Raw genomic sequence first — 25987 nt, forward strand, 5'->3', positions numbered from 1 at the left:
CATGAAAATTTACACTAAAATAAAGACTTACCGAACTATAATTCTCCGATTTCCTTTTAAGGCTTTCATCTCGGCAAATTTTCAAAATCAAAATCCACTGACCAATCGTAGACTTCGCTGGAGTCACGTGATTTTATTATAATTTATTAAATTATTCATAAAATATTCCGTGTAAACAATTTATAATTATAACAATGAACATTTAACGATTATTTAATGAAGCCCCAACTTAAACTGAAAGCCGATTGCGATGAAATCCTTGAAATTTAGCGTGGCTATTTTGGGCAAATAATTGAACCGCCATCTTGACCGCCATTACTATTTTGTGTTTGTTTACATAACAAATCACTCTCAAATTGATTAGGCCCCCTATTTTTTTTTAATTATTCATAATTTTCTTACATGTTAGATTTCAACTAAAATCTTAATTAATGTAACTGACACCACGTGATACAAACATCGAAATACATGACTGTATTGAACATCATGTAAATTAAACAACACATAAATGCCTAGTTTGTGAATAATTTAAATGATAAGCACCTGTATTTTGTGCATCTTAGGGCTATTTTTTTGAAATTTCTGTAAATGTACACTTTTTTTTTTACTGCTACTATCAAACCTATATCAGTATATCAGTATATAGGTCCCTGCACAAAGTTAAAGCATCTCTATTTATTTCATTCTGTAATTAATATATATTCATGTTGAGCTGAAAAAAAGAAATCACCGTTTTGTCATGTTTGTGATTGATACAGCTACAGCATCTATGAGGAAATACGTTTTTTTAAACAAAGTCTATTTCAAAATACACCAGTAACTGGTCTAATGGATATTTGCCTATAAAATTAATCTAAACATAAATTTTTGTATACAAAATGTCGAGAGAGAGAGAGAGAAGAGAGAGAGAGATGCAACTGTTAAAAATATTTTAAGATTTAAAAAGTTGTATCTGTTACAACAAGACCTGGTTTTGAAAAAAAAAATGTATTTAGTTTTTAAAACTTTTAACAATTCATAGTTTAAAATCATTTATCATTAAATTTTAAAGTTATGCAATTTATAGCAGATTTGGCTGTTGTGTCCACTTCACTAGGTGCATAAATATATCAATATATTATAAGCATCATATGACATCCAAAAGATTACAGGAAAATAATTTCATTGAGTAAGAATAATTAATGGACCCTATAAAGCAATGATAAACTACATTTGTTTTAAGAACAGAAAGTTGCTTTTATTTTTATAATTGAATAAATGATAATTACATACAAACAATATGCACCTACAATAAATGTGAAATCTGAAGTAAAATGTTATTAAAAATTAAATGCACAAATTGTTGAATGATAATTCAACCCCCCCCCTTCAATCAGTTAAGACACATAATTTAGAAGTAATCCAAGGAAAGTTTATCAAAATGTACATCTGAAAAATAACAAGAGTGGTGCTGTAAAATTCTCCATCCAAGCAGAATAATGGAGATAATCCACGGTGATTAGGGTAGAACTGTTTTATAAATATGTTTTATTTTTGTTTGATGACTCAACATAGAGTTCTGGATAAACAAACCAGTCATCCTTCAGGTTCATAATTACAAAGGTTATAAATCTAATCTACCTCTGTCTATAATCTGTTACTGAAAATCAGAAACCCTGTCTCTTCACTTGGAATTCCATTCAATGGATGAATATTGAATGTATTTGAACAAGATTCAATAAACCATATTTTTGATCAATGATACTCCTCCATGCTAAGACAGACAGAAAGCCTGTTTCAAAATTCCATGCCATATTATTTTTACCCCGTTATTTTTGTGGCGAGGAAGAGATAAATGCTTCTGTTGCACGCATGTAAGGATTGACTTATTTTTGAACAATAACCTATACGGCTCAGAATTACGGTAAATTCTGTATAATCTGGTGTAGGGGTGGTTTAAACCCGGCTTTATATCATTTCCATGGATTTTTGGGTAGAATATCTCGATATTTGAAATATTTCTATGTTACAGAAATGTTTTATGGTAATGATGATTGCATTGATAGATTTTGCAGTATTAAAAGAGCTATTCTGCAAGAAAATTTTTATGGCCATATTGCATGGGGATTTTTCTTTTTGCACAACAATTCTTTAACAGCTGTTCAATATGCCGTTTTAACACCGATATAGCTGTAATATAAAGTTTTTGAAGGTACTTTTAAAATACATAAATGTACATAAGCAGGAATTTTATAGAAACTTTCTAATACTCAGTATACCAAATTTAAATCAAATTTAGGAATTGATGATGATACACATTCCAATTATTTCTAATAATGCTGATTTTCCTAAGGATAAAAAGTATTTCAGTTATCTGATTAATCAGGCTATCTACATGGCCGTAGGAACCGGGGGAGGGAGGGCATGTTCGTCCCCCATCATTTTGCCGCTGTAAAAAATTCTCTAGAAAACATAGCTAATATGTGTTGTCTTAAAAATAATGTCTTATACGTTTTTTTTTTCATTTGATCTTTTTAAACTACAAATCTAAATTTATATATTGTTCCTTTATTAATTACCCATATCTTGTGTTTTGGTATTGTTTCTAAATTACTTATTCCAAGACCCCCATCCCTGTTTTCTTCTCTTCAGTCTTTTGTTAAAGCTTTATTTTGTTTGCGATTTTATATTTTCTTATGGTTTGAGTTTCGATGAAAGATGCCGTGATTTGAATTAAATTGTATTGCATTTTTTCGGCATTTTTAATTCACAATTTAACACCAATATATATCTTTGTTTTTAAATATATCCTTTTAAGTTTCATCCATTTACTAGTATTAAAACTTGTTTTGAAGTGCTGTAATATGAGGAAGCCTATTATCCTTCAACATCTTATATGAGTAAGTCAAGATTAGGTAAACCTTACTCAGTTTTATAGCGTGCAACAGAAATGCGACTCAGGTAATCCCGACTCAACTGGGGTTTAAACCCGGCTTACGTGATCCACGGATCAACCACTGAGCTGTACTTATCTGAGCCATAGATACGCAACTGGCCAACTCAGTAAAATAAAAAGAGTATAGCTCTCAAGGTCAGACAGATGAAAAGGTATGTACCTCCAGGAATATACTTTTTAAAATTTACAAAATAAAATGTTTAAATTTCTCCAAATGATCAACATTTGTATGGTGGTCGTGTCTAGCAGCTTTGCACTTTAAAATGTTTCAATTGTGTAACGCAGTACCTACAGCTTTAATGCATATGCAATATATTAATATCTTCAACTCCTGTTGTAAAACAGCTAGAAGACAATGATTAAAGCTACATACCGACTGAAAGAATGAAAGAAAATCAAAATCCAGGAAAACTTGACCTCATCTAAACACTTCAAGAGCAACTTGCCAATTTGAGATTAAAACCCAATACACATTAAGGGGTCATCAGAAGTAGCTGGACAGTTGATTTTCAATCATCATCTGACAATTTAATTCTGGGATAAGATTCATGAGGTCCCTGGGGCTAGTTTAATTTCACACTGGGCAGATTAAACCTAGCTGTATTGCTTGTAAACCATTGGGATCTTCATTTTAAACATTTGCAAAATTTTTGACAGAATATTTTTAAACTTTAAAGATATATAAATATAGGAATTGATAGAATGTATGTTCCGTATAATTTTCCTTGAATGAACATCCAAGTATATGAAAATGATCACTTCTTATTTGACCCTGAATAACCTTAACCCTGTTTCCCTCTTAAATTCCAAGACAAACAGAATCGAATTGCCCCCAAATTACTCAGACAAATAAGTTAAATGCATCAGACTTTGTTATAAGCTGAATACATTTTTGACCTGTGCAGTTGAACTTTTCTTAAGGTTGATCAAACAATTGCTTATACACCTGTCAATGACTTTCCAATCAACATACACAAATAAATCAGAAAAAACAACCAACCCCATTATTTATGTTTTCCACAAAACAAAGAAACAATAATCAAACCCCAAGTTATCTTAATATCACTCAATCTGTAGATTCCAAATCAGTGACTGCCTTACACATAAAAGCCCTACAGAATGGATCACCCGATGAAGGAACTCTGGCAGGTCTATAAGTAGAAGAGGGATGATAGCAAGGCAGTTTGATGAATGATTGGATTTTTTATAAACAGATCAATGATTTCTTGGACAGTTCAAGGGCTGAAGAAATCACTGAGCAAGTGTTAAAGTGTAGTTTGGTTTAAAAGAAATTTTACAATTGAAAAGGTCTTAAAATAATTTTAAAATGTATTTTATTTGGCATCTTTATCATTTTCTTAACAGGGGTCCATGGGTCACATTGCTCACCTTAGTCTTTTGGCTAGAAATAGTTCAGCATAACTGAAAATGTTTATATTAAAGTGGTCCCAGAGGAGGGAGAGATTTAACAATTAAACTAGAACCTACTCAACCTGAGGATGCCTCCTTCATAAATTCTTTGACTAATAGTGGTTACAGTAAAATTTTCTAGATTTTTTTCCGATATCCCCCATAAAATATGATTTAAACATTTGAAACTACACCATCTGAATAACCAATGTTTCTCCACCCTATCCCCATAAGTCATGAATTGAGCAAATATGCATCTACACTACCTTGGGATGCTTCCTGGACCATATACATTTCATATTTTCTTGTCCAGTGTTTTCGAAGAAGGCTTTTCAAATATACCTTCTTAAAGATGTGACCCTTTATTTGAAGAAACCTGAATCCCTTTTACCAATAAATGATTGATACTTTGTGGCGAGTTTGGTTGAAATTGCATGGCCCAGTGGTTCTTGAGAATAAAGTCAAAATGTGAAAGTTTGCAAAAAAAAAAAGCAGCTATAGTCAGGGACAGACAGATGGTGGACAAATTGTGATCAGAAAAGCTCACCTGAGCCAAAGACTCAGGTGAGCTAAAATTGAACAAGAAACATTTCAAAAATATGCATGTTAATAAAATCCATATATATATATAGTTTTCTGATTAAATTAAAATATAATGATGCATTCTCTTAATCGTATGTGTTTTCTTGCAATATGCACATTCACTATATTCAGTGAAATAGAAATTAGTGTTAGTAGTTTTGTGTCTGCATGTGCATTACTGGATAGAGGAATTTTCAAAATTTTTTTTTAGGTTTTTTGAAATTCATAACTTGCAGAAATTTCCAATTTGCACAATATCAATGGTCTTCACTAAATTTTCTTTCTTAAAATTTCATTTTTATTCTCTTTTATTCATTTGTTTTATTTACATGCAAAATGTTTTGAAAATTATTATCAGCATACAGGATTTAATTTTCAACTTATAAACATAGTAGAGAACTTTCACATAAATATCTTACAAATCATTAACAGACATAGTATTACTTACATTTACTTTATAATACAAGTCATTAATTGACATACTTACATGTACATTATGTACATATTCAGTTATTCACTGATATATTTAGTCATACATTACAATAGAAGTTATTAATACCTGACATACTTATTGTACAACATGTACATTATATGACATATTTACATGTACCTAAAAATGAAATAATTATTATCTAACATACTTACATGTACATTATGTACATATTCACTGAAGCTCTCTATTCTCCGTCTAAAGGCACCTGATCCTCTATGATACATGGTTACACAGGTAAAGATCAAAGAAAACTCTCTTCAATAAAGCATTAGTTTTCCCATACCACAATTAAGTTCCTCAAACTAGCATCAATTCAGATTAGCTCCACAGAACAAAATAAGCATCAAAAATCATTAAAGACACCTCACTTTTTCCCCATTAAATAAGAACGATATTAATGATATTCATAATTCACCAAATCACATATCTCAGAAAACAAAATCTATAATAAGCAGCATCTCCTTGGACCAAAATAAATAATCCTCTGAGAAGAGAAGGTTTCAGGCAATCTATAATCATATTTTGGCAGACAAACATTAGATGTCCTGGGGTCACTTTCTCAGCAGCCTCCCCTTCAGAGCTGCTGTCTAGGAGCTGTCAGGGAGATATTAGGGGGGTTCAATAATACCATATTTCCTGTCAGTACTTGGAACCATATCAAATTCCTGTCCTCGCCAGGTATTTATTTATTTCCTACACATGGGAGTTAATAAGCTGTTATATTTAAAGGTAGGATGTAATCTAACATCACCCTGCACTCTTGTTCAAACATTTTTATGAAATATCAACTTTTCATCTTCGTGCCATAGTCATCAAATGTTTGGAATTTTGAACTAGTGAGTAAATTTGTAAGTCATCTGTATCACAACGCAACTGCAAGATCACACATAGATTTAGCAATCCACAGCTTTTACCAATGTCTCAGCAACCAATAGATTTTATGTCAAAATTTAAGTACATGTATGCCAATATCAGTTGAATTAATTAACATTTACTGAAGAAAAAAAAACCTATGAAGATAATGGTGAATGCTCTATCAATTATTTTGGAGGCTGTTTTTCTAGAAGTAGTCCCAAAATATCTATGACATCTAATCACTTTCCAATTCTGTCCACTAATTGATTCTCCCTATCTCAGACAAGAACAGCCATTATCTAAATAGCCCACATTTGTGGAGGTGGCAAGGAAAAAATGAAAACAAAGCTCTCTTCTGGATCATAGGATCATTACCACAGCATCAGACACAAGATCTTACTGGAATTCAGTTACTTCTATGTCTATTAAAAGCCATCATTGACAAAGTCTAAGCGAAGTGAGTGCCAGTGAATTTGGGTAAACACAAGGAAAACAGAAGAAAGCTACTTAGCACAGGATACGAGACCAAACAAAACTCAAATGAATCTCAAACCAATGTTTTAGTCTTATACCTGCATGATTCCAAAAAATTCATGGAAACGGCCACTTGAGAGATAAAATGTGAATTTTATAATATAAACTTTAACTGCAACTGCACTCACTACGTACTTCATATTTTCTACTTAACAGAAAGTATCCAGATATAAACAGGCTCTTTCCTTATCAGAAGTTTAGTCAAAGACCATGATCCCTTGGATTAAATGGTATTTTATTCCTCCTATCAAAATACAATTAATGTCTTAATTAATTCCGTAAACTTCCTTCACCTTGAAAGATATTGATCCTTTTAATTGTTAATTTCCTTACCTTCGGTAAATTCAGATGCAATCATAATGATCCCGTATTCCACTGATACATCAGTTGTCATTTTATTCCAAACTAGAGAGGATTCTGTTTACGCAATGTTTTTCATTTTTTGAAGATCACATTTTACGTACTATGTTTCAAATTATCCATATTTGTTTCAAGTGTAAATGATTACCTCCAAGCTTTTAGGTAAACAATTAATTGTAAGTTTTTCAAAACTGTTTGAAAAGACCTTTAAACTGCAGAACAATGTGCTCAAAAAGAAACAAGTGTGACACAAATAAAAAGTGGAAAAAAACAATGGTCAATGAATCGCTTGATTGGCGGCCAATAAGAGATCTGTAATGCACAAATGCAGATGTCTCAAACCGCTGGCTTTTATTGGTCTAGACATTAGACCAGGGCTTCCTGTAGTCCAGTGTTGACTAATACACACCAGTAGTCATTTCCTATGTAACAAGTTCATCAAAGTTAATGTCATTATCAATTAGCTAAAATTCAAAACATATCAAACTATCACAGCAGATTGCATAACAGTGCAACCACAGTATCTGAAGAGCCAAGATCCCAAGGTGATTTTACTCCCATTACATCAAATATACAGTCTATATCTTTACACAGTGATAGACTGTGCACATAATGTATCTTTAATTAAAGCATTGCCAGAGTTATCCCAAAAAGAACACTTTGAATATATAGTACAGTTCTTATAAAGGCATTTAAAAATTGGAATCATCTTTCATGAGGAGGGCTTAAGAAAAAGGTTTGTTTTTTTTCAAATGTGATTGAATATTCAACATCTCTTGTACAGTATAATAATCCAAACCTTTAACTCTATATAAATGGTCATGGTTGTTGCAAAACTCATTGTTATGTAAAATACTAAAATGTACACTAATGGTTTTTATAAATTGATATATTAATTTCAACAGAGTATACAGCTGAACTTTGGTATCTCAAAACCATGGATATGTTTTGTTTCTGTTTAACGTCCCTCTCAAGAGTTTTTCACTCATATGGAGATACCACCATTTTCCGGTGGAGAGCTGCAAAATTATACCTATATTCGGCACTCAGAGCCATTGAGCAGTGAGGGATCTTTTTCGTGCCAAAACTTACTGTGACACAGGACCTCAGTTTATACGCTCTCATACAAAGAACCAGTCTCCATGTCCCATAGTGGGACCATGGATATGAAATGATTTGGAAATCCAACTGTTTAATAGAGAGTGCAGCGAGCTCAATAGACTAACCTGTAAGAACAGAGGAAATTCGGATTGAAATCTGTACATACGTCAGCCAAATTTCTCTGTGCAACATTCCCAGAATTCCTGCACTACCCAATGTCCTTTGCGCGAATATTGCCGAATAAATAAATAAATAATAACGTAAAGCATATATCAGGCTTTCAGTTTGTAGAAATCTTTCAAAGAAACAAGAAATAACTCTGCAATGTTTTTCGACAAAAATTGCACTAGTTCTATAGTTTCAAACAGACGCTCAGCTGTCTCCGTAAGCTCCGACGAGCTTTGTGACGTCCTATGACGTCACAGCTAGTTGAGATGTCTCATGTGGCTGATCTCAAGTGTTTTTGATGGTACAACTGCGCTCGCCCCAACGGTCACACCGTAAAACATATTATTCTGTAAGTTCTTCAATGTCAAATCTCTATATCTCAAATTCTCTGATTTTTCTTGTTCACTCAGATTCCATCAAATTCAAAATAGTGAGGTTTAACTGTAACTTATAACAAGAGATAGGTGTCACAATTCAAATCACAAAACATGGCACATCTAAAGTACAGCACATAAATCAAGTTCCCAATTACCAAAAAGTAACCCTAACCTTACAATGTCCTTCAAAACAAAAAGTACAAAGAGGAAAAATTAATTATAACATAAATGTGGGTTCAAATTTCCTTTATCAAAAATTCATTCATCTAGATATGAAGTATATATGTCAATTAATTAAGCTTTTCAAATTTTACACAGAAATGAGGAAAGTTACAGATGCAGGGAGGAGAGAAAAAATTTGGTCTAACTTTTTAAAAACTTTTGAACTTAAGATTTGGTATCCTTACTACACCAATATCGAGTACATGAAACCAACACTATCTAAGATGTGAGAAATGAGGATTACCTAACTTTTATATCCTGAAACAACAAAGTATCTTGGAAGTTTTTTCTTTCCTTTTTAATTTTGGAAGGGGGGGGGGGTGTCTCAGATCCACCTAGTTCCAGAATCGGGTGGTTGACTTTACAAATCAATTTTTATTATTTGCAATTTATACCATGGCTTTTAAAATGGACATTCTGACTAATTCTTTTTCATTGTTAACTGCTTCTCCCTTAAGTTTTCTATGCAACATAATCAAAGGGCCCCACTTTAGCAAAGGACATTACAGGATGAAATTTTTACCTATCCAAAGCTAATCTTTTGGTGATTAGTTCAGAGTCAGATGTAGCAAACGGGAGAAATACCCAAAGAGAATTTTTATAGAGTTTTGCTTTTTAATCCCTAACCTAGAAACTTTGCACTCTTTTGGGTTAAGATTGAGCCAAGTAGAGCAAAGGGAAGAGAAAACATGCTCCAGACAAGGATTTTACACAAGGAGGTCTTCTAACCTTGACCTTTTACATAGAAAATAGATTCAAGATTAAGGTAAACCCTCTGTAAAAAGACACTTTATTATTGAAGCGTAAGTTAAACTGGGCTATGGGGAGAGAGGAAATATGATCCACACACACACACGCAGAGATTTTTTTCAACCTTGACCTTTGATCTAGAAATTGGGTCAATGCATATCCTCTATCTATGGGTACTTCTCTGGTAAAGTTTGAGCCCAACTTGGCCAAGGTGAGAAAAAATATACTTCAAACTACATGTACTTCAAACTAGAACTTGACAGAGATTTTTTGACTTTTACCTTTTCTCTACAAAATTTGAAGGTCACTTTACTCCCTTCACTCATTGGCTATCTGTGGATGTAGTTGAAGTCAGAATGGGTGAAGGAGAGAGATAAAATATTCTATTCAGACAATAAAATCAGATGGATGGACAGACATGAACACATTGATGACTATAGGGCACCCTTGGATTGGGACCCAAAAAATAAATACTGTAGATCACTAAATTTTCGCGACACCTTATTTTCGCGAGATAGTCGTTGACTCTTTATTAGCGAGACAAAATTTTCACGAATTGTGGTTATTGCTCTAAATAAGCTTAAGGAATTCTATTATACACGAGAATTAAATTTTCGCGAGCATACCGTCTCGCGTTATTACGCGAAAATAAAGTTCTCGTGAATAAAAAGTAATTTACAGTAACTGAGTGCTAAACCATAAAATGTTTTTTCTCAGGTTGTATTGCTCTAGCATCCTGATTTTATAAAGGTAATGTGCGAGTCAGTATCAATAATAGAACACTCATCAAATCTAAGTTTATGGTTGACCAGATCCTCAGATCACAAGTACGTCATCAACTGAGACAAAAACGGGCCAATGTCACCTACATATGTCTTAAACGACATGTTAACTAACAAAAATTGTGAGAATTCTGACAGCATCTTGTTTTATTCATTCACACAAAACACACATTAAGGCTGTTCAGGTCAAGGGTGACGTCAGATCGGGGCTTTTTTTTGCTTGATGATGTCCTCACCTTATCCATTTAAGTTTGATCAGATTTTTTATAAAAGCACTTTTAAATGACAGATACATTTTTCTTTTCAATAAATTGTAATTTGTTCGATATTCCATGCTAAAAAGCAGCATTTCTATAAATTAATATTACAGAACACATTGTCTCAGTAAGGAATTTTAAGTACAAGTTAATTAATATTTCACCTTTCGTTTTAATTCATAATTACTTGACACCCCGAAAATATTTATAATACGACTTTGATTTATCTTGATTAATCAATAACACTTCATAAGAGATAAGTTAATCAGTGGATTTGGTGATAAATGCGGTTGATATGTTGATATGCATTGCTAAGGTCAACCCCTGGTATCAGTCAATGACTTACTCTGAATGAATCAAACAATCAATATTTAAATTTGACTACGGATTTCTATTTCAACGTCCTTATCGGTGAAATCATCACCTATCACAAAATACATGCTTAACTTCACAGTATGTATACTAATAATAACAATAATTCGTAAAACCAATTCACTGATCGGTATCAATTAGATAACACCTAGATATTGTGGTTTTATTGCGCTATACTGTTCATTGTTAATCTGTTGTTATTTGGTGTGGGAGTTTTGATTTGGTTAGATAACTATAGATACATGTGTAAAAGTCTACCCAAGGTTTACAGTTCCATATTTTTCCACGAATCACCACACACTTCAAATAGAGGGATCAGTGGATTAAAGTCAGGGCAAATCGTAATGTCTTTGTCCACTCCGGGTCAGTGATTAACAAATCATGGAATAAAAATAACATGACTCCCACCTGAACCTGAAAGCCCAGTACCAAATGACTTCATATTTGTATGTTAATTTCACAAAGGACATGAATTAATGAAAAACATGTAACAATAAATTAAGCAGTTTTCTAGACGAATAGATTCTCTCTCACAATTCGTACCACTAAGATTACTTGCTGAATATACAAATTCTGATCTTTATTTACTTCTTATGAAATATGGCCAATGAAAGAAAATCTTGGGACAATTAAGCGAGTATGAAATGTCTCAATAAACTAAGATCCTGGAGACTTGATGGATCCAACTAAGTCTGCGACACAACAGTGATTTATTTCACATTCCTAGCCTTATTACATGATATGAAACATAACCTGTGCAACGTACATGATAAAATAAAACCAAATATTTGGAATGAAACTGTAGCTATTTGGTTATATTCCTAACATTCCACTTAATTTTTATAAAAATGTCCAATTTTAGAATAAAAATCAATAACTTTATGACCTTGGTAATGCTTAAAAATAAGGGAGAAAAATATTCAAGGGTTAAAAAATCTCCTGGTTTTGAAGAGTCCTACTGCAAAAACTTCAGATTGCAAAAAATACTCTTAATGTGGTAAACTGCTATATCCAAGAAAAAAAACCTTTGGCACCTGTGTGAGAATAATTATTTGTTTTTTTCAGTGATTGTGGTCGTGACGTACATTTCTTTATCATCATTAACACAGAAATGTTGGAGACTGTGACAGCTTTATTCCTGAGGAGCACCTCAACCCTTCACTTATCGGACAGGGGGAGGGGAGGAGCTCCCTCCATCAACAGAGTACAATAGACAACCTTCACCATCAAACGGACCATCTGGGACAGCATATCAAACTGTCCTATATACTAGGCATGTCCAACACATTCTTCAACATTTCTTAACATACTACAATACATGTAAGTATCATTAAGTGAAACAATTTCAGTGCAAGACAAAATATATCAGTCTTTTAAATAAATGTTAACAGGATTTTTAAAAGTTTGAATCTCTTAAACACTTAACAACCTAAAAGGGAATTTCTAGTTTCAAAAACTTCATATAAACTTAAAGTTTGACACTTGATATTTTTTATGCAAGCAACAATTTACACAAATTAATATGCAATATCCACAACAGCATTTGTATGCCCCAGTAATCGAAGATTTGGGGGTACATATAGTTTTTGCCCTGTCTATCCGTCTCTCTGTCCGTTTGTCCGCAAAAACAATAAACTTTTCCATAACTTTTGAGTGAGTGACTCAGCTAATGGCTTTCATGTTTCACATGTGTATTCCTTGTGACAAGACCTTTCTTTTGGTACCACCTAATTTGACCTCATGACCTTGACCTTAAAGTTTGACTCACTTTCCCCAAAAATTTCCAAACTTTAATCATTGCCATAACTTTTGAATTGTCGGTGCTAGGTACTTTCATTCTTCACATGTGTACTCAATGTCACAAGACCTTTCATTGGGTGTAGAAATATTTGACCTATTGACCTTGACCTTTGAGTTTGGCCAAGTTTTTGAAAACTTTATCCTTGACAAAAGCTTTTGAACCAGAAGTATTTGGGCTTTCATATTTCACAGGTGTATTCCTTGTGACAATACCTTCCTTTGGATACCAACAATTTTGACCTTTTAACCTTGACCTAGAGTTTAACCCACTTCAAAAAATTTAACTCTGACCTTAACCTTTGAACCGATAGTCCTAGGGCTTTCAAATTTCACAGGTGTACTCCTTGTGAGACCTTCCTTTGGGTAACAAAGATTTTGACCTTTTGACCTTGACCTTATAGTTTAACTTGCATTTGAGAAATTTCAACCCTCCCCATAAGCTGCCTTACTGGGCACAAGTGTTTCAAAAACACATCTTGTACTTTTTATTTTATCCACCAAACAGTTCAACATTTTGCATGTGAATTGAATAACCAAAATTGTACATATGATATATATCATATGGTTTCGGTTTATTGGTGGTCATTGCGACTGCCTCAAAAATTGTGAAAATAAATTGCCTATAGAAAAGAGTAAAAAATCTTAAATAATCCCTTGCGTTAAAAAGAAAATATTTAAGAGGAACTGAAGAATGAGTATGCAAATTATTTCATCCAATTCATTGTCCATTTAGAAGACAGGGGTCCATTTTCGGAATTTTCTGACAAACAAGCGCACATTGTTTGGATACAGAGGAAATCAGGTATGTACATTCCTACAGAGTAGATCAATGGGCAGAAAATGACATAATTCATATCTAGCTGTGCCATCATTCAGAATTAAATGGATTAAGGAGAGGGCTCTGTTTAATCAGGGTAGATGTGACCACCTTCTGGCATTATCTGGTCTCTGATACACTTAATTAAGCCCCCAAATCCACAGGTATTCCAGCTTGTTTTACCTGCCATCAATGACAACAGCAAACTCCGGGATTTCTTCCTAATCTTCAATAATCACAGAAATTTATATACAACTTAAATAAAACCTACCTCATTTCAACCTGCTTATTACAAAATTAAGCGTTTATCTAAGGTACTCCCATGTCATGCTGGAAACTTTCAGGAAAAAAATCCCTGTCGTGACCATACCAATTTTTGAAAAATATGAATTTCCATTACTTTATGATAAACATATTAAAAGTCATATCATATTTCCATAGAAAATGATGTATGGCTGATTATTTCTTTGATAAAAAAATCTTTGAACTTTGTAATTTGTGAGTTCAACTTTCCACCTGCTCTTCACAAACACAATTTCCCGACTAATGGGTATGTTTTGTGGATACCTAATGGGTTGGCTATTTTAGCCAAGTTATTTACAACTGACTTCAAGGGGGGACCCTGAACAAGGAAGATTCATGAAGATGCTAAATGATCCAACACATCAATTTGTACCAAACATTAATTATGTAGACCTCTCAGAATGTTAAATAAATTAATCTGTTATCTTACTTAACCCCCCCCCCCTTCACGCAAAGTCCGAACTCTTTCTCCTGTTCCCATTACAATTCATTTTAAAATTATAATTTATATGCAGCCAATTTTTAAGTACTCATATAATAATAATATATATACATTTTTATGTTCAATAAATATAGAAAATTTATGCTAGCCTAACACATGTACCACTTTCTATATCACTTACTAGGAAAGAAATACATGTAAATAAATTAGAGACTTCTGCGATTAATAACACTAATTAATACACAAAATATTAATCATAGTGTCAATTAATTAGTCAATAGTAGGAAAGAAATGGTTATGTTGACCTAAATATATATAAAAGTCAATTCAATGAGTTTCATTGCCTTCGTACATTTTACGATTAATATCAGGAATTTAGTGTAAATGGAACACATTTTTTTTTTCAATACTCAAGGGAAGCTTAACAAATTCAATTTGAATATAAAATTTCAAACTTACCAATAGCTGTCTTTCTGTTGGTAATGTTCAGAAGCAGGACAGATTTCACAAATCTTCTACATCTGAATAAACTGTTGCAGGTGCTTGCGATAATTAATTTCACTTTTATTTAAAGTTCGAATGATTGAATTGTCACAGTTCTGTTTTTATTTAATTGTAAAATTCAAATCAAAATTAAAGAATTCTTCCTGAATGAGTTTGTTTAATTACAGACTTGTATGTGAATATCTTCCAAGAATCCTTCTTGAAGAAAACTTTTAAATAAATTCCCTAAATTTAAACTTTAAAAATCAAAACAAAATCAAGTATCTTTATCCTCTAATCCACAAAATGAAGTTAATCAAATCTCAATATTATTCCAAAGAATCACCACAAAAAAATCAACAAATCACAGCTGAATCCTCAACAAAAACACTCGCGATTCCAAAACACGATCAAAAATCCACTAATTAACCAAAGTCAACACATGAATATCGGACCTGAGGTGTGAGGGGTCAGCTCTGAACTGGCCAGTGGACAGGTATAACATGACGGCATTGGACTCTGTCGCGGACACATCACGGTGACAATAAACAGAATTTATTGTGTTCCCATTAGTTTATGTTGACCATTTGTTATTGATGTATTTATTAGTACGCTTTTAAGTGTCACCCTGTGAGTATATATTGTTTCTGTTGAAAATTTAAATGTCTGTATATAATCACTCTAAACCTGATTATCCTAACTGGATTAGAAGATTTAGTTAAAGTGGGAATTGTTACAGTTTTTTTCTCCCATAATTCTGTGGATTGGTTTATAAGAATCTGGTTCATTTTCATTGGTTCTCATTAGTTCATTTGTGTAGATACAATCACTTTCCTTAATCAGACTGATTGGTTCATAATTACATTCTTATCAATCTAACTATTTACAGATTAAATTAATACAATAAACATTCCTTCATGTTATTAAAAAATATCTTTAACATAGAAAAAATAAACAATGCATGTACTATAATCTTTTTTCAAATTCTCACTCCCTTACAAAATGGATTGTCGCAATCTTTTTCAATTTGTTAATGATTCAATTGAAACATTTAAATTTTTGCAACTCAAATTAACTAGCTATTTCGAAGATGGAGAATTTATCTTTTTTTCATCTTATCTTTTAATTATGTTTTTCTTTTAATAAACTATAAAATAAAACTATGATAAAATTGAAAACAGGAATATTAAATACTGTTATCACAATTAAGCTCAAAAATCGATTCTTCAAAAGGACTGACAATTCTTATCAATTTTTTTCATAAAAATTAAAAAATTATGAATAATTTTTTTTTTTTTGTGGGGGGGGGGGCAAATATTGATGATGGAAACTGGCTAAACAGCACTTCTATCTACAACAAAGATTTGATGCAACAGATGGCTGAATTCTGAGCCTATTCCTCATAATAACTGATGCTATTTTTGACAGAAGATTCCTTATTCTTGTTTTGACAGTGTTGTCAAGTATCTTGTTTTAAAAGTTGGGGGAAAGAAAAAAGTGCATTATCTACAAACATGCAGTGCTTTTTTCATAGAACCTTGGGACATCAATAGGATTTCTGATAAACATCTCGACACAAAAGCTGTCGTAATCAGCCAGACCAAAAGTACAGCGCAGTAGATCAGTTCCAGAAGCACTATAGCTTATACAAAACCTTTAGCTCTTTCTGCACTTCTGATATTTAAATATAGATTTTAAAAACCTTATAACAGATACTTTACATAAACAAAAAAAAACAACAGCATTAGATCCTTTTTTCTGTTTGGTTTGTACATTGGTCTTTAAAATGCCATATTTCACAAACTGAAGATGATTGAGTAATATTAAGTACATGTATGTAATTTAGTATAAGGACATGTAATAATGACCTCAAAGCCAAAAAACGGCCATTTAATTATTGCAGGATGTGCAAACTAGTTACACCAAGTTTAAACAGATAAAATTCCATCTTACCTCCAATTCAAAGATAGGATCCATCATTGTGTAAGAGAATTAAAAATCATATTATACACCTGGATTTAGGTAATCACTGTTCAATAATGTGTTAATCTTATTAAGTGAGAGAGGTGTCTGGCTCAACGACCACTTTATCTACTACTGATAAACTTGAAGTACTTATCCAAAATCACAACACATATGACGGTTATCAATTTTAATATTGTGGAATAAAAATTACAATGCTCAATCAATTTAGCTCAGGTTAAGAGGCTGAAAATGAAGCCATTCAAAGAGTGTCAGATGCACTGGATCTAAAGGCCTTCATTTATCAGAGCTAGGCCAATATTGATCCATTCATTCTAATCCAAAATCTGCAGCCTTTATTGTTTAGCAGCAGCATTATGTACCCCTACTAACCTCCAACCAACTTCAGCTCTTTTGTATAAGCACTGACATTAAATTTTTGAATGAACATCTTTTCTGGTTATAAAAATGACAAACTTGCTTCAAGCATATTTATCAGGTCAATTTAATGAGTAAATTGACTAAAATACCATGAAGGATACATTGAAAATGATTATGTCAACTTCACAGACAAACTAAGGACAGGGTCCATGGACAGACATATCAACAAATGGACAACATGCAGAGAAAGATAAAACTTTACTACCCTTGTTTTATCAATAGTTAAGACTTGTAAAGTTACACAATCAAGATCTGATGAAAATTACAGCAATAAATACGAGAGTTTAAGTAAACCTATTGACCACACAATCCTAAGATCAAAGCCTGGACAAATATACTACAGTATCCACTGAACTTCTGTGGGTGGATCTCCGATCTAGTCGGTTAGCAAATTATTTACTAAAATGAACATGTAAGAGTTATTTCCCTTTGATTGCATTTAGTATATGAAAAGGCAAGCATTTATCATTTGTTTTTTTGATCAGGTTTGAGTGTATGATTTAGTGGTTGGGATATGTATTCAGATTCATATTTATAATTTACTTACTTTGCAACATTTGTATACGAACTGTTTGTTGAATTGAAATTTTCTAAAAATATCCTATTTTGAATATTTTCATTTTCCAAAAAATCAATGTAGTACCTCAATTCATTAATATGTTAATGAAAGGATACTGGAATAGATCAGAATAATATGATAATAAAATTTATTTCATCCACTGAACTGGTTTATAAATTTAAATCAAAATTGATTGTAATACACAGTAAAATTATCGTTTACTTTTTTTGTTACATGCCAGTAAACAACATCGCTATCTGATTTATTGTTTATTATGAATAATGAACCCAGTACACGGACATTCAACACATTCTAAATCACTCATCAAAGCTTAAACTTTTTTAAAGTGATAAGGAAAACATTAAAATTAATCGTCAAATAAAACACCTGGCTTTATTTTTGTAGAGGAAGCTTTAAGACATTTAAACATAGAAGCATACTTACTGTAATCCTAGCCTTTCTCAGGAGATAAATAGTTACGTAACTTATCATTTTCGGGAGCTTATAATTACAATTTATTATCTTGTACATGGCCTTGTACTTATCTATGATGAGTATGATTATGATTTTTATGTTGTTTAAGAATTATATTGTGATGCAGGCATGATCACTACTAATCTAACATTTCCTGTGTCTATAAAACTGTTCGTGGCTGACTATTACCCATTCAGATGCAAGCTAGTGCAAAAGCCACATTTTTCAGTAGAAAACGCTTGATCTGTTTAAGTTTTAAAAATAAATATGCAAGTCAAATGAAGTGCATGTTAATTTCCTTCTCAGATAAGAAACCCATATCTTATTGTCAAAAATTATACTTTAGTTATTTATCCAGAAGGGGCATGGTGTTTTTTTTTAAAGATATATACATGTACTATAAAATTCTATGAATATTTGATACACCAGAATTAACTTTGACATTTTGAGAGCAAGTTCATCTAAAAAGGGTCATTCCAATAAACATGCTCTAATTTGAATTAATGTACTTTATGCCTGCCCTTTTTTTTTGTTCTAACTCATTTCCATGTGAGAACTGCACTGACAGTTACTAATCAAAAAATAACACTTGATACTTGTGACTTGTACTATGAATAATTCATATTCCTCACAAGAAATCATATCATTATTAACATCCTTTTAGACCTCATGCACTCACAGTCAAAAATAAAAGAAAAATATCAAATGATTCAATAACTCCCTTACCAGTTTGACATTTCCATTTTCAAACTCCACAATAGCCAATGCAGGTACGGGTGTTTTCTTTTTCCTCAGGGTCATTGACACAGACCGCGTAAAGTGGTGGAACCTCCCATGATGTGTCTCCTCTCCCTCACATTCTATACCCTCCTCTGGCAGGGTGGACCGCCGCTTACCCTTCAAGGTCAGGTGGAGGGTGTCACTGATGTGGTGTATAGTATCCCACGACCACCTCCGTTTATGTAGATAACCCAGCAAAGACGGACTCTCGGTCTCCACTGACATTCGCCTGTGTTTCAGTCGGTGCAGATCATTTTCCACTTTTTCCACCTCTACCGATTTTCGACGCGGATGAAGATGCTTCACGTCAATTTCCACTTTTTCCGTCTCCACAGACATCCGTCGGTGTTTTAACCTATGGACGTTGACGAACACTTTGTCAGTTTCTACGGACATTCGCCTCTGGTGCAGTCTCGGCATGTTTTCTCGGTGTCAATGTTCCCAACTAGCCATTACCACAGCAGAAGTTGTAAATTCCCTTTAGAACAATCTGGCCCCTACAACAAAATGTGGAGTGGCTATCATAAACAGGAAAAGTAGACACAATCAACTCGGGACGACAATTCGATAATAATAGGGATATGTATAAATATATATCTCAGGTTTCCTTCACTCACAAATATGCCTCACCTATTTAGAGAACAGTTAGGGACCCACTGTATTAAATTGGTTTAAAATCTTTTATTATCTTTCGGCGACAAATTGCTGGATTTAATCCTTTTCTAAAGCACTCCAAATTGTAAAAATAAAATTAGTCCATAAAGTGAACATATTATGTCCTCAGTGCTGTTTACTTATTTACTTCTTTTACTTATGCTAAAATATTTTCCCACTTCAGAGCGATTTTTAAATTTCCTCAAGGATTTATTTGACTTCCATTTTTTACGGTATTGATTTGAAAATAACTTGTAATAACAGTGGACCTCATGCCTATCACTAACGTTTATGTCCACGTAACAAGGAAATCTATTTCCTTCTGCGTTTAATTTTTTTAGTATTCATTCCACTATTTTAATCTTTTCCTTGGTGATTCATATATGCATGCATTATCCATATTAAAGATCAATCCACAGATTGCATATATACACTTGTATACATTTGTAGAATAAAACAACATTTCTTTTAGTTTTAATAAAGCAACTCTTTATTTACTATCTGTGACGAACCCATTTTTTAAAATAACAAAAGATAAATATTTCAATTCATGCATACCAGACTATTATTGAGGCAGAATGTGGGACATTGTGTCATTAAACACTGCAATAACAATTACCCATACTCTAATTTCTTAAATGTTTGCAAGAATTATGTAACTATTTGATCCAACACCCCCCCCCCCCCTCTTTCAGCTACCTGCCGTAAAGTTGAGCCAGGAATTACGGAGCAGCACTTGTCTTGCAAATCATGTTTTGTGGCAACCAAAGAGAGATAGGTCACTGACCATAAATGACCCACGTCCAGAAGTGACCTAAGTAAAGAAAAAAAGTAAATAACTTCAAAAGTCTGAAGGGTAATAATCAGTTTTAAGATAGTTTAAGTCGTGCATTCTAAAATGAAATAAAATTCATATAACAAGAGATTTTTTTCTGCCAAAGCTAACAGGTGTTTTTTCTCCTATATTCAGCACAGACTTAAACATGGTGTTGAGCAGATCATAAAATTTATTTTAAGTGTCCATATGCTTAAAACGTTTTTGGTTAGTTTTTTTAACAATTTAAGTGTACAGTACATAACTACTGAATACTGAGTGACAGTATCAAAATTTTCATAAGCATGAAGAGAAGGGAAGAACATTGTAAGAACACAAGCACTATGCTTCATAGCTTTATCAAGGTATGATCTTAATATAATCTAGATTGCAATGGGATAAGCACTTTGAAATAACAGCATTTTGAGAATCAGTTTCAATACACAATGCATCAGGAGATACAGTACATGTTACAATGTGTAACTTCTTTGTTAAAAATTGCATCTGATGCAACAGCTCACATGAAGGACTTTAGTGCACTCAGAATACGTACCACTTATATTCTTTCTTTTTTCAGGATATAAATAAATATTAAGGATTAATGGGTCAAGGATTTGATACTTATTGTTATGTCAACTCTATATCTCTTCCTCTCTATATAATAACCTTATAATTTTTGCCACTACAGTACTAATTATAGCTTAGGAGATGATAATAGTTAACAAATACATGTTATGCTACTCTTAAAAGGAAGCTTCACTTATAAAATGACCTTGAGTAAACCAATATTATATGGTACAGGCTGATACATGTATGGGTCTTCTTATTAGATGATATCCTGCATTTGACTTCTGGTTTACATATGCAACTCAAGAACGTACAATGTATTACATGTACTAACTTATTTGGATGAAGTAATTTTAAAGTATATGTTTTCCTTCTTCCTGATTTTACATTTTTTTATCAGTGTTTCATACTTCTTACAAGGTGTGAATAATCTTGCCTTCTGGCTCTAAATCTACCTGCTACCCTATTTTAAATCATATTTTAAGGAGGCAAACAGCAAGTAATGTGATTGTACGTACTTATTAAAATAATATATTCTTGCTTAGGCCACACAAAAATAATTTTTAACATTCTCATCTTCATTTGTTCAAATATATTGCTGTTTATTAATTAAAATACAATGTATACACAGCAAATAATGGGACTTTACTATCCTTAGGTCGCTGGTTCGAATCCCACTGTTGGATGTGGAGACCTGTCCTTGGGATTAGACTGTAAAACGAGGTCCCGTGTTGCAGTAGGTGCTGGAACGAAAAAGATCCCTCCCTGGCCTTAAGTGCTAATTATAGAAGAAAGTTTGCAACTCTCCACCAGCAAGTGGTGGCATCTCCATATGAGTGAAAAATGCTCAAGAGGGCATTAAACAACATAGTATACAATCAATCAAAAATTGGAGGGATAAAGATTAAATTTTGAGAGGAATGATCTATAGCGTGAATTTAAAAATTATATTGAATATATGTGGTCATTCTTTTTATTATGTCTACAAATTATTACAAGGTGTACACCCTTTATTAAATGTGAAGATCAAGGGTATATCTACTCATGGTCTGAATATACTAGGTACATAGACAAGAAATTGTTGTGCAATTTCCTTGGTAGGGTAAGCTTTCCTTTTTTTCTTGAACGAAAATTACCAAGCCAAGTGAAGGAGAAACAAAGATTTTTTTAGTTTTTGCCTGATCAGTTACACATTTTCTCCCATTTTATTCATTTTTAAGTTATTACTTCTATATTTCCGCGATAAATCACTAAATCCTTTGCAATAATAAAACCTTTTAATTTTCTGCAGGTGATGGCAGAAAACCATTAAAGATGCCAATTAATTCATCACTCCTAAATTTTCATGACTTATGAAAATATTTTGAAATTAAAATCATTACTTTTTTCCGCATCAAAACCCAACACAAATTCAACTTCATTCAGTTATTTTTTAGAAGCTAAACAACCATAAATTCAGAAAAATGTTTATAAAAGATGCTCCCTTTGTTTGCAATGAATGAGGTGGCTCAATCTCCATTATAAACACGAATCTATTTGACACATGAGATATATATCAAAACATAAACACAAGATGCCTCTGGAATGCAGAAGTAGGCCAGCAAATCCTGGATCCCATACAGATCAGAGCATTATAACCTCTTTTGCCTTGTTTAAAATAAGAAACTAGAAATAAGTCCATGGTATACATATCCCCCACTCAGGGATCATAAGTAATGTAACATCAGTGTATGAAGTTTGATGAAAATGATTTGAATACTTTCTTTGCACAATTAATAGTAAAAGCAAAGTTCATAGGGATGGTCAAGGTAAAACTAAAAATTGGACACAGTAAATATGGAAAATCCTCACCAAATAATGTTACAGTATCAGACGAGTGCATAATCTCATTAAAAGTGTGTGTCAGAATATACTGTAAACCAAGTATTATACGCGTGCGATAAATATCCGCGAGTTCCGCGAGTAACCTCTGCTCGCGGATATTTATCGTCGCGAACCAGTTGTTCATTATATTCCTATATTATGTTTTATTTAGAGTTATTTGCCCTTTTTTCAATACCGATCCCGACGGTTCAATAATTAATCACGGAAGAACTCTACTGTTATTGTACAAGAAGCAGTTGAAATTAAATTTCAAACATTCAGAAAAAATAAAAACGAATGGCAAATCTAAAAATGATTAAAATGTCAATAATCATTTCAGCTTGTGTTATTATTGTTCATTTATTGTTACAGACGAGTCGAGATCCGAGGTAGCCTTGTTAATTACGGCTAATTATGGCCCAGTCCAGCTCTGTCCCAACCATGTATAATAATTGCCCCTTGGCTATGTAGATCTTGAAAAGCGTCGATTACCCGATTAGTATGAGGCACTTTAACAATTGAGAGTTTTAAATCAATTTTAATCTCCTAGATTTTTTCCCGATTTTCATCTGAGCGTTGTGAAAATGTGTATATGGAGTATACTCATGGTAAACATTTTACCCACTTTAGGGGCGGATATAAGATTTTAAATTGACGCAATGCACAGAATGTCTTGAAAAATGCGTAAGCAGACCTCACGCTACCATTTTACCTAGTTTATGGGCGGATATAAAATTTTAATTTGATTCAAAAATACTCGTGGAAATAAAAAAAAATGTGACTACTCGTTCGCGGATATTAATCGTCGCGGATTAGTTCTCTAGCGGTCAGTCGCGAATAAAAAATGACGCGTATAATAATTGGTTTACAGTATTCGGTTTGATAAAAAAATATCTAGAATACCAGTCAAGTAGAGTTTGCATAAAGTATCTGAATTGTTTCTTTAGGACTGGGATAAAAATGCAGATTGTCAGGACAGATGGAAGGACAGACATGACAAATCCTATATACAGTGGCTGCAACGTTATTAATGACAACTTACACGATCGATCACGTTACACGAACGATTCCGCACGATTAACGCACAATTAAACCTGTTACACGAATGATCTTTCACGCACACGATTCTACATGTTACACGATCATACACGATTGCTAATGCAAACGCACGATTCTTCACTCAAAATAGTTCAAAATATTTAGGAATCAATAATTTTCAAAACGAAATATGGCTTAATACTGATTTTAGATTTCAAAGAATTATCAATATTATATCATTGACTTTGAAAAATAAAAAATAAAAAACGGAAATGAATATTTCTGGAACTAAATACATGTACATGTACGACTTATTCATTATTTTAGATTATAATTATTTTATAGGTAATTCTGAGACTAAAACAAGAGGCCCAGGGGCCACAGCGCTCACCTGAGCACATCAGGCTTGAATTTACTCCACCCCCCCCCCCAGGCGTTCATCATTTGAACAAACTAGAATCTACACTACCTGAGGATGATTCCATATAAATATCACTAATCATAGCTTTGAAGTACTTGAAAAGAAGATTTTAAAAGGTTTCCCTATATATCCCTATGTAAAACTTGGGTCGGCCATTTTGGCCCCACCCTTGCCCCGGGGGTCATGATTTGAACAAACTTGAATCTACACTACCTGAGGATGATTCCACATGAGTTTCATCTTTCCTGGCCCAGTGGTTCTGGAGAAGATGATTTTTAAAGATTTTTCCTATATATTCCTATGTAAAACTTGGGTCGGCCATTTTGGCCCCACCCTTGCCCCGGGGGTCATGATTTGTACAAACTTGAATCTACACTACCTGAGGATGATTCCACATGAGTTTCATCTTTCTTTGGCCAGTGGTTCTGGAGAAGAAGATTTTTAAAGATTTTTCCTATATATTCCTATGTAAAACTTGGGTCGGCCATTTTGGCCCCACCTTTGCCCCGGGGGTCATGATTTGAATAAACTTGAATCTACACTACCTGAGGATGATTCCACATGATTTCATCTTTCCTGGCCCAGTGGTACTGGAGAAGAAGATTTCTAACGATTTTTCCTATATATTCCTATGTAAAATTTGGGTCGGCCATTTTGGCCCCACCCTTGCCCTGGGGGTCATGATTTGAACAAACTTGAATCTACACTAACTGAGGATGCTTCCACATGAGTTTCATCTTTCCTGGCCCAGCGGTTCTGGAGAAGAAGATTTTTAAAAATGCCATTAATTTTTAACAAATTCATGATTATCTCCCCTTGGAAAAGAGCGTGGCCCTTCATTTGAACAAACTTGAATCCTCTTCACCCAAGGATACTTTGTGCCAAGTTTGGTTGAAATTGGCCCAGTGGTTCTTGAGAAGAAGATGAAAATGTGAAAAGTTTACAACGACGACGACGACAACAACAACAACAACGACAGACTACGGACAAATTTTGTTCAGAAAAGCTCACTTGAGCTTTCGGCTCAGGTGAGCTAAAAAACAATTTACATGTTTTATATGTTTATAGGCATGTAAATCCCAAAATAAAAATATTCACTGAAATCTCCGTTCGAAATATGGCTCCAATGATGAAATTGTTTACCTCCTCGCATAAAAGAGTTCCTATAGTCTGTTTTTACCCTATGTGATGTTCAATAGCCACAGTAGACTTGGTTCAGAATCACATAGGGTAAAACAGACTATAGGAACTTTTTTATTCAAGGAGGTAAACAATTTCGTCATGGGAGCCATATTTCGAATGAAAATTTCAGTGAATATTTTTATTTTGGGATTTACATGCCTAAACAGTAAGCTATGTAGAAATAATAGT

At 33.1% G+C, this 25987-nt stretch overlaps 1 protein-coding gene across 3 annotated transcripts in view; it reads right to left on the reverse strand.

Annotated features, from left to right (window-relative positions):
• LOC134257628 (uncharacterized) overlaps nt 1–19694 on the reverse strand; it is a 107361-nt gene extending 87667 nt beyond the window's left edge. The window contains exon 1 of one of the 3 annotated variants that reach the window (XM_062740214.1): nt 19206–19694. In XM_062740214.1, the coding sequence (XP_062596198.1) occupies nt 19206–19679 (474 nt within the window). In that variant the 5' untranslated portion in view covers nt 19680–19694. Of the gene's footprint in view, nt 1–5572; nt 5675–18449; nt 18513–19205 lie in introns of those variants that run through there. The other 2 variants (XM_062740215.1, XM_062740217.1) reach the window with 2 other exon arrangements.
• Between the last annotated feature and the right edge of the window lie 6293 nt (nt 19695–25987).

This window comes from Saccostrea cucullata, unplaced genomic scaffold (assembly GCF_032062105.1).
Source record: "Saccostrea cucullata isolate Sc308-1 unplaced genomic scaffold, CSIRO_AGI_Scuc_v1 ctg871, whole genome shotgun sequence".
Lineage (NCBI taxonomy): Eukaryota > Metazoa > Mollusca > Bivalvia > Ostreida > Ostreidae > Saccostrea > Saccostrea cuccullata.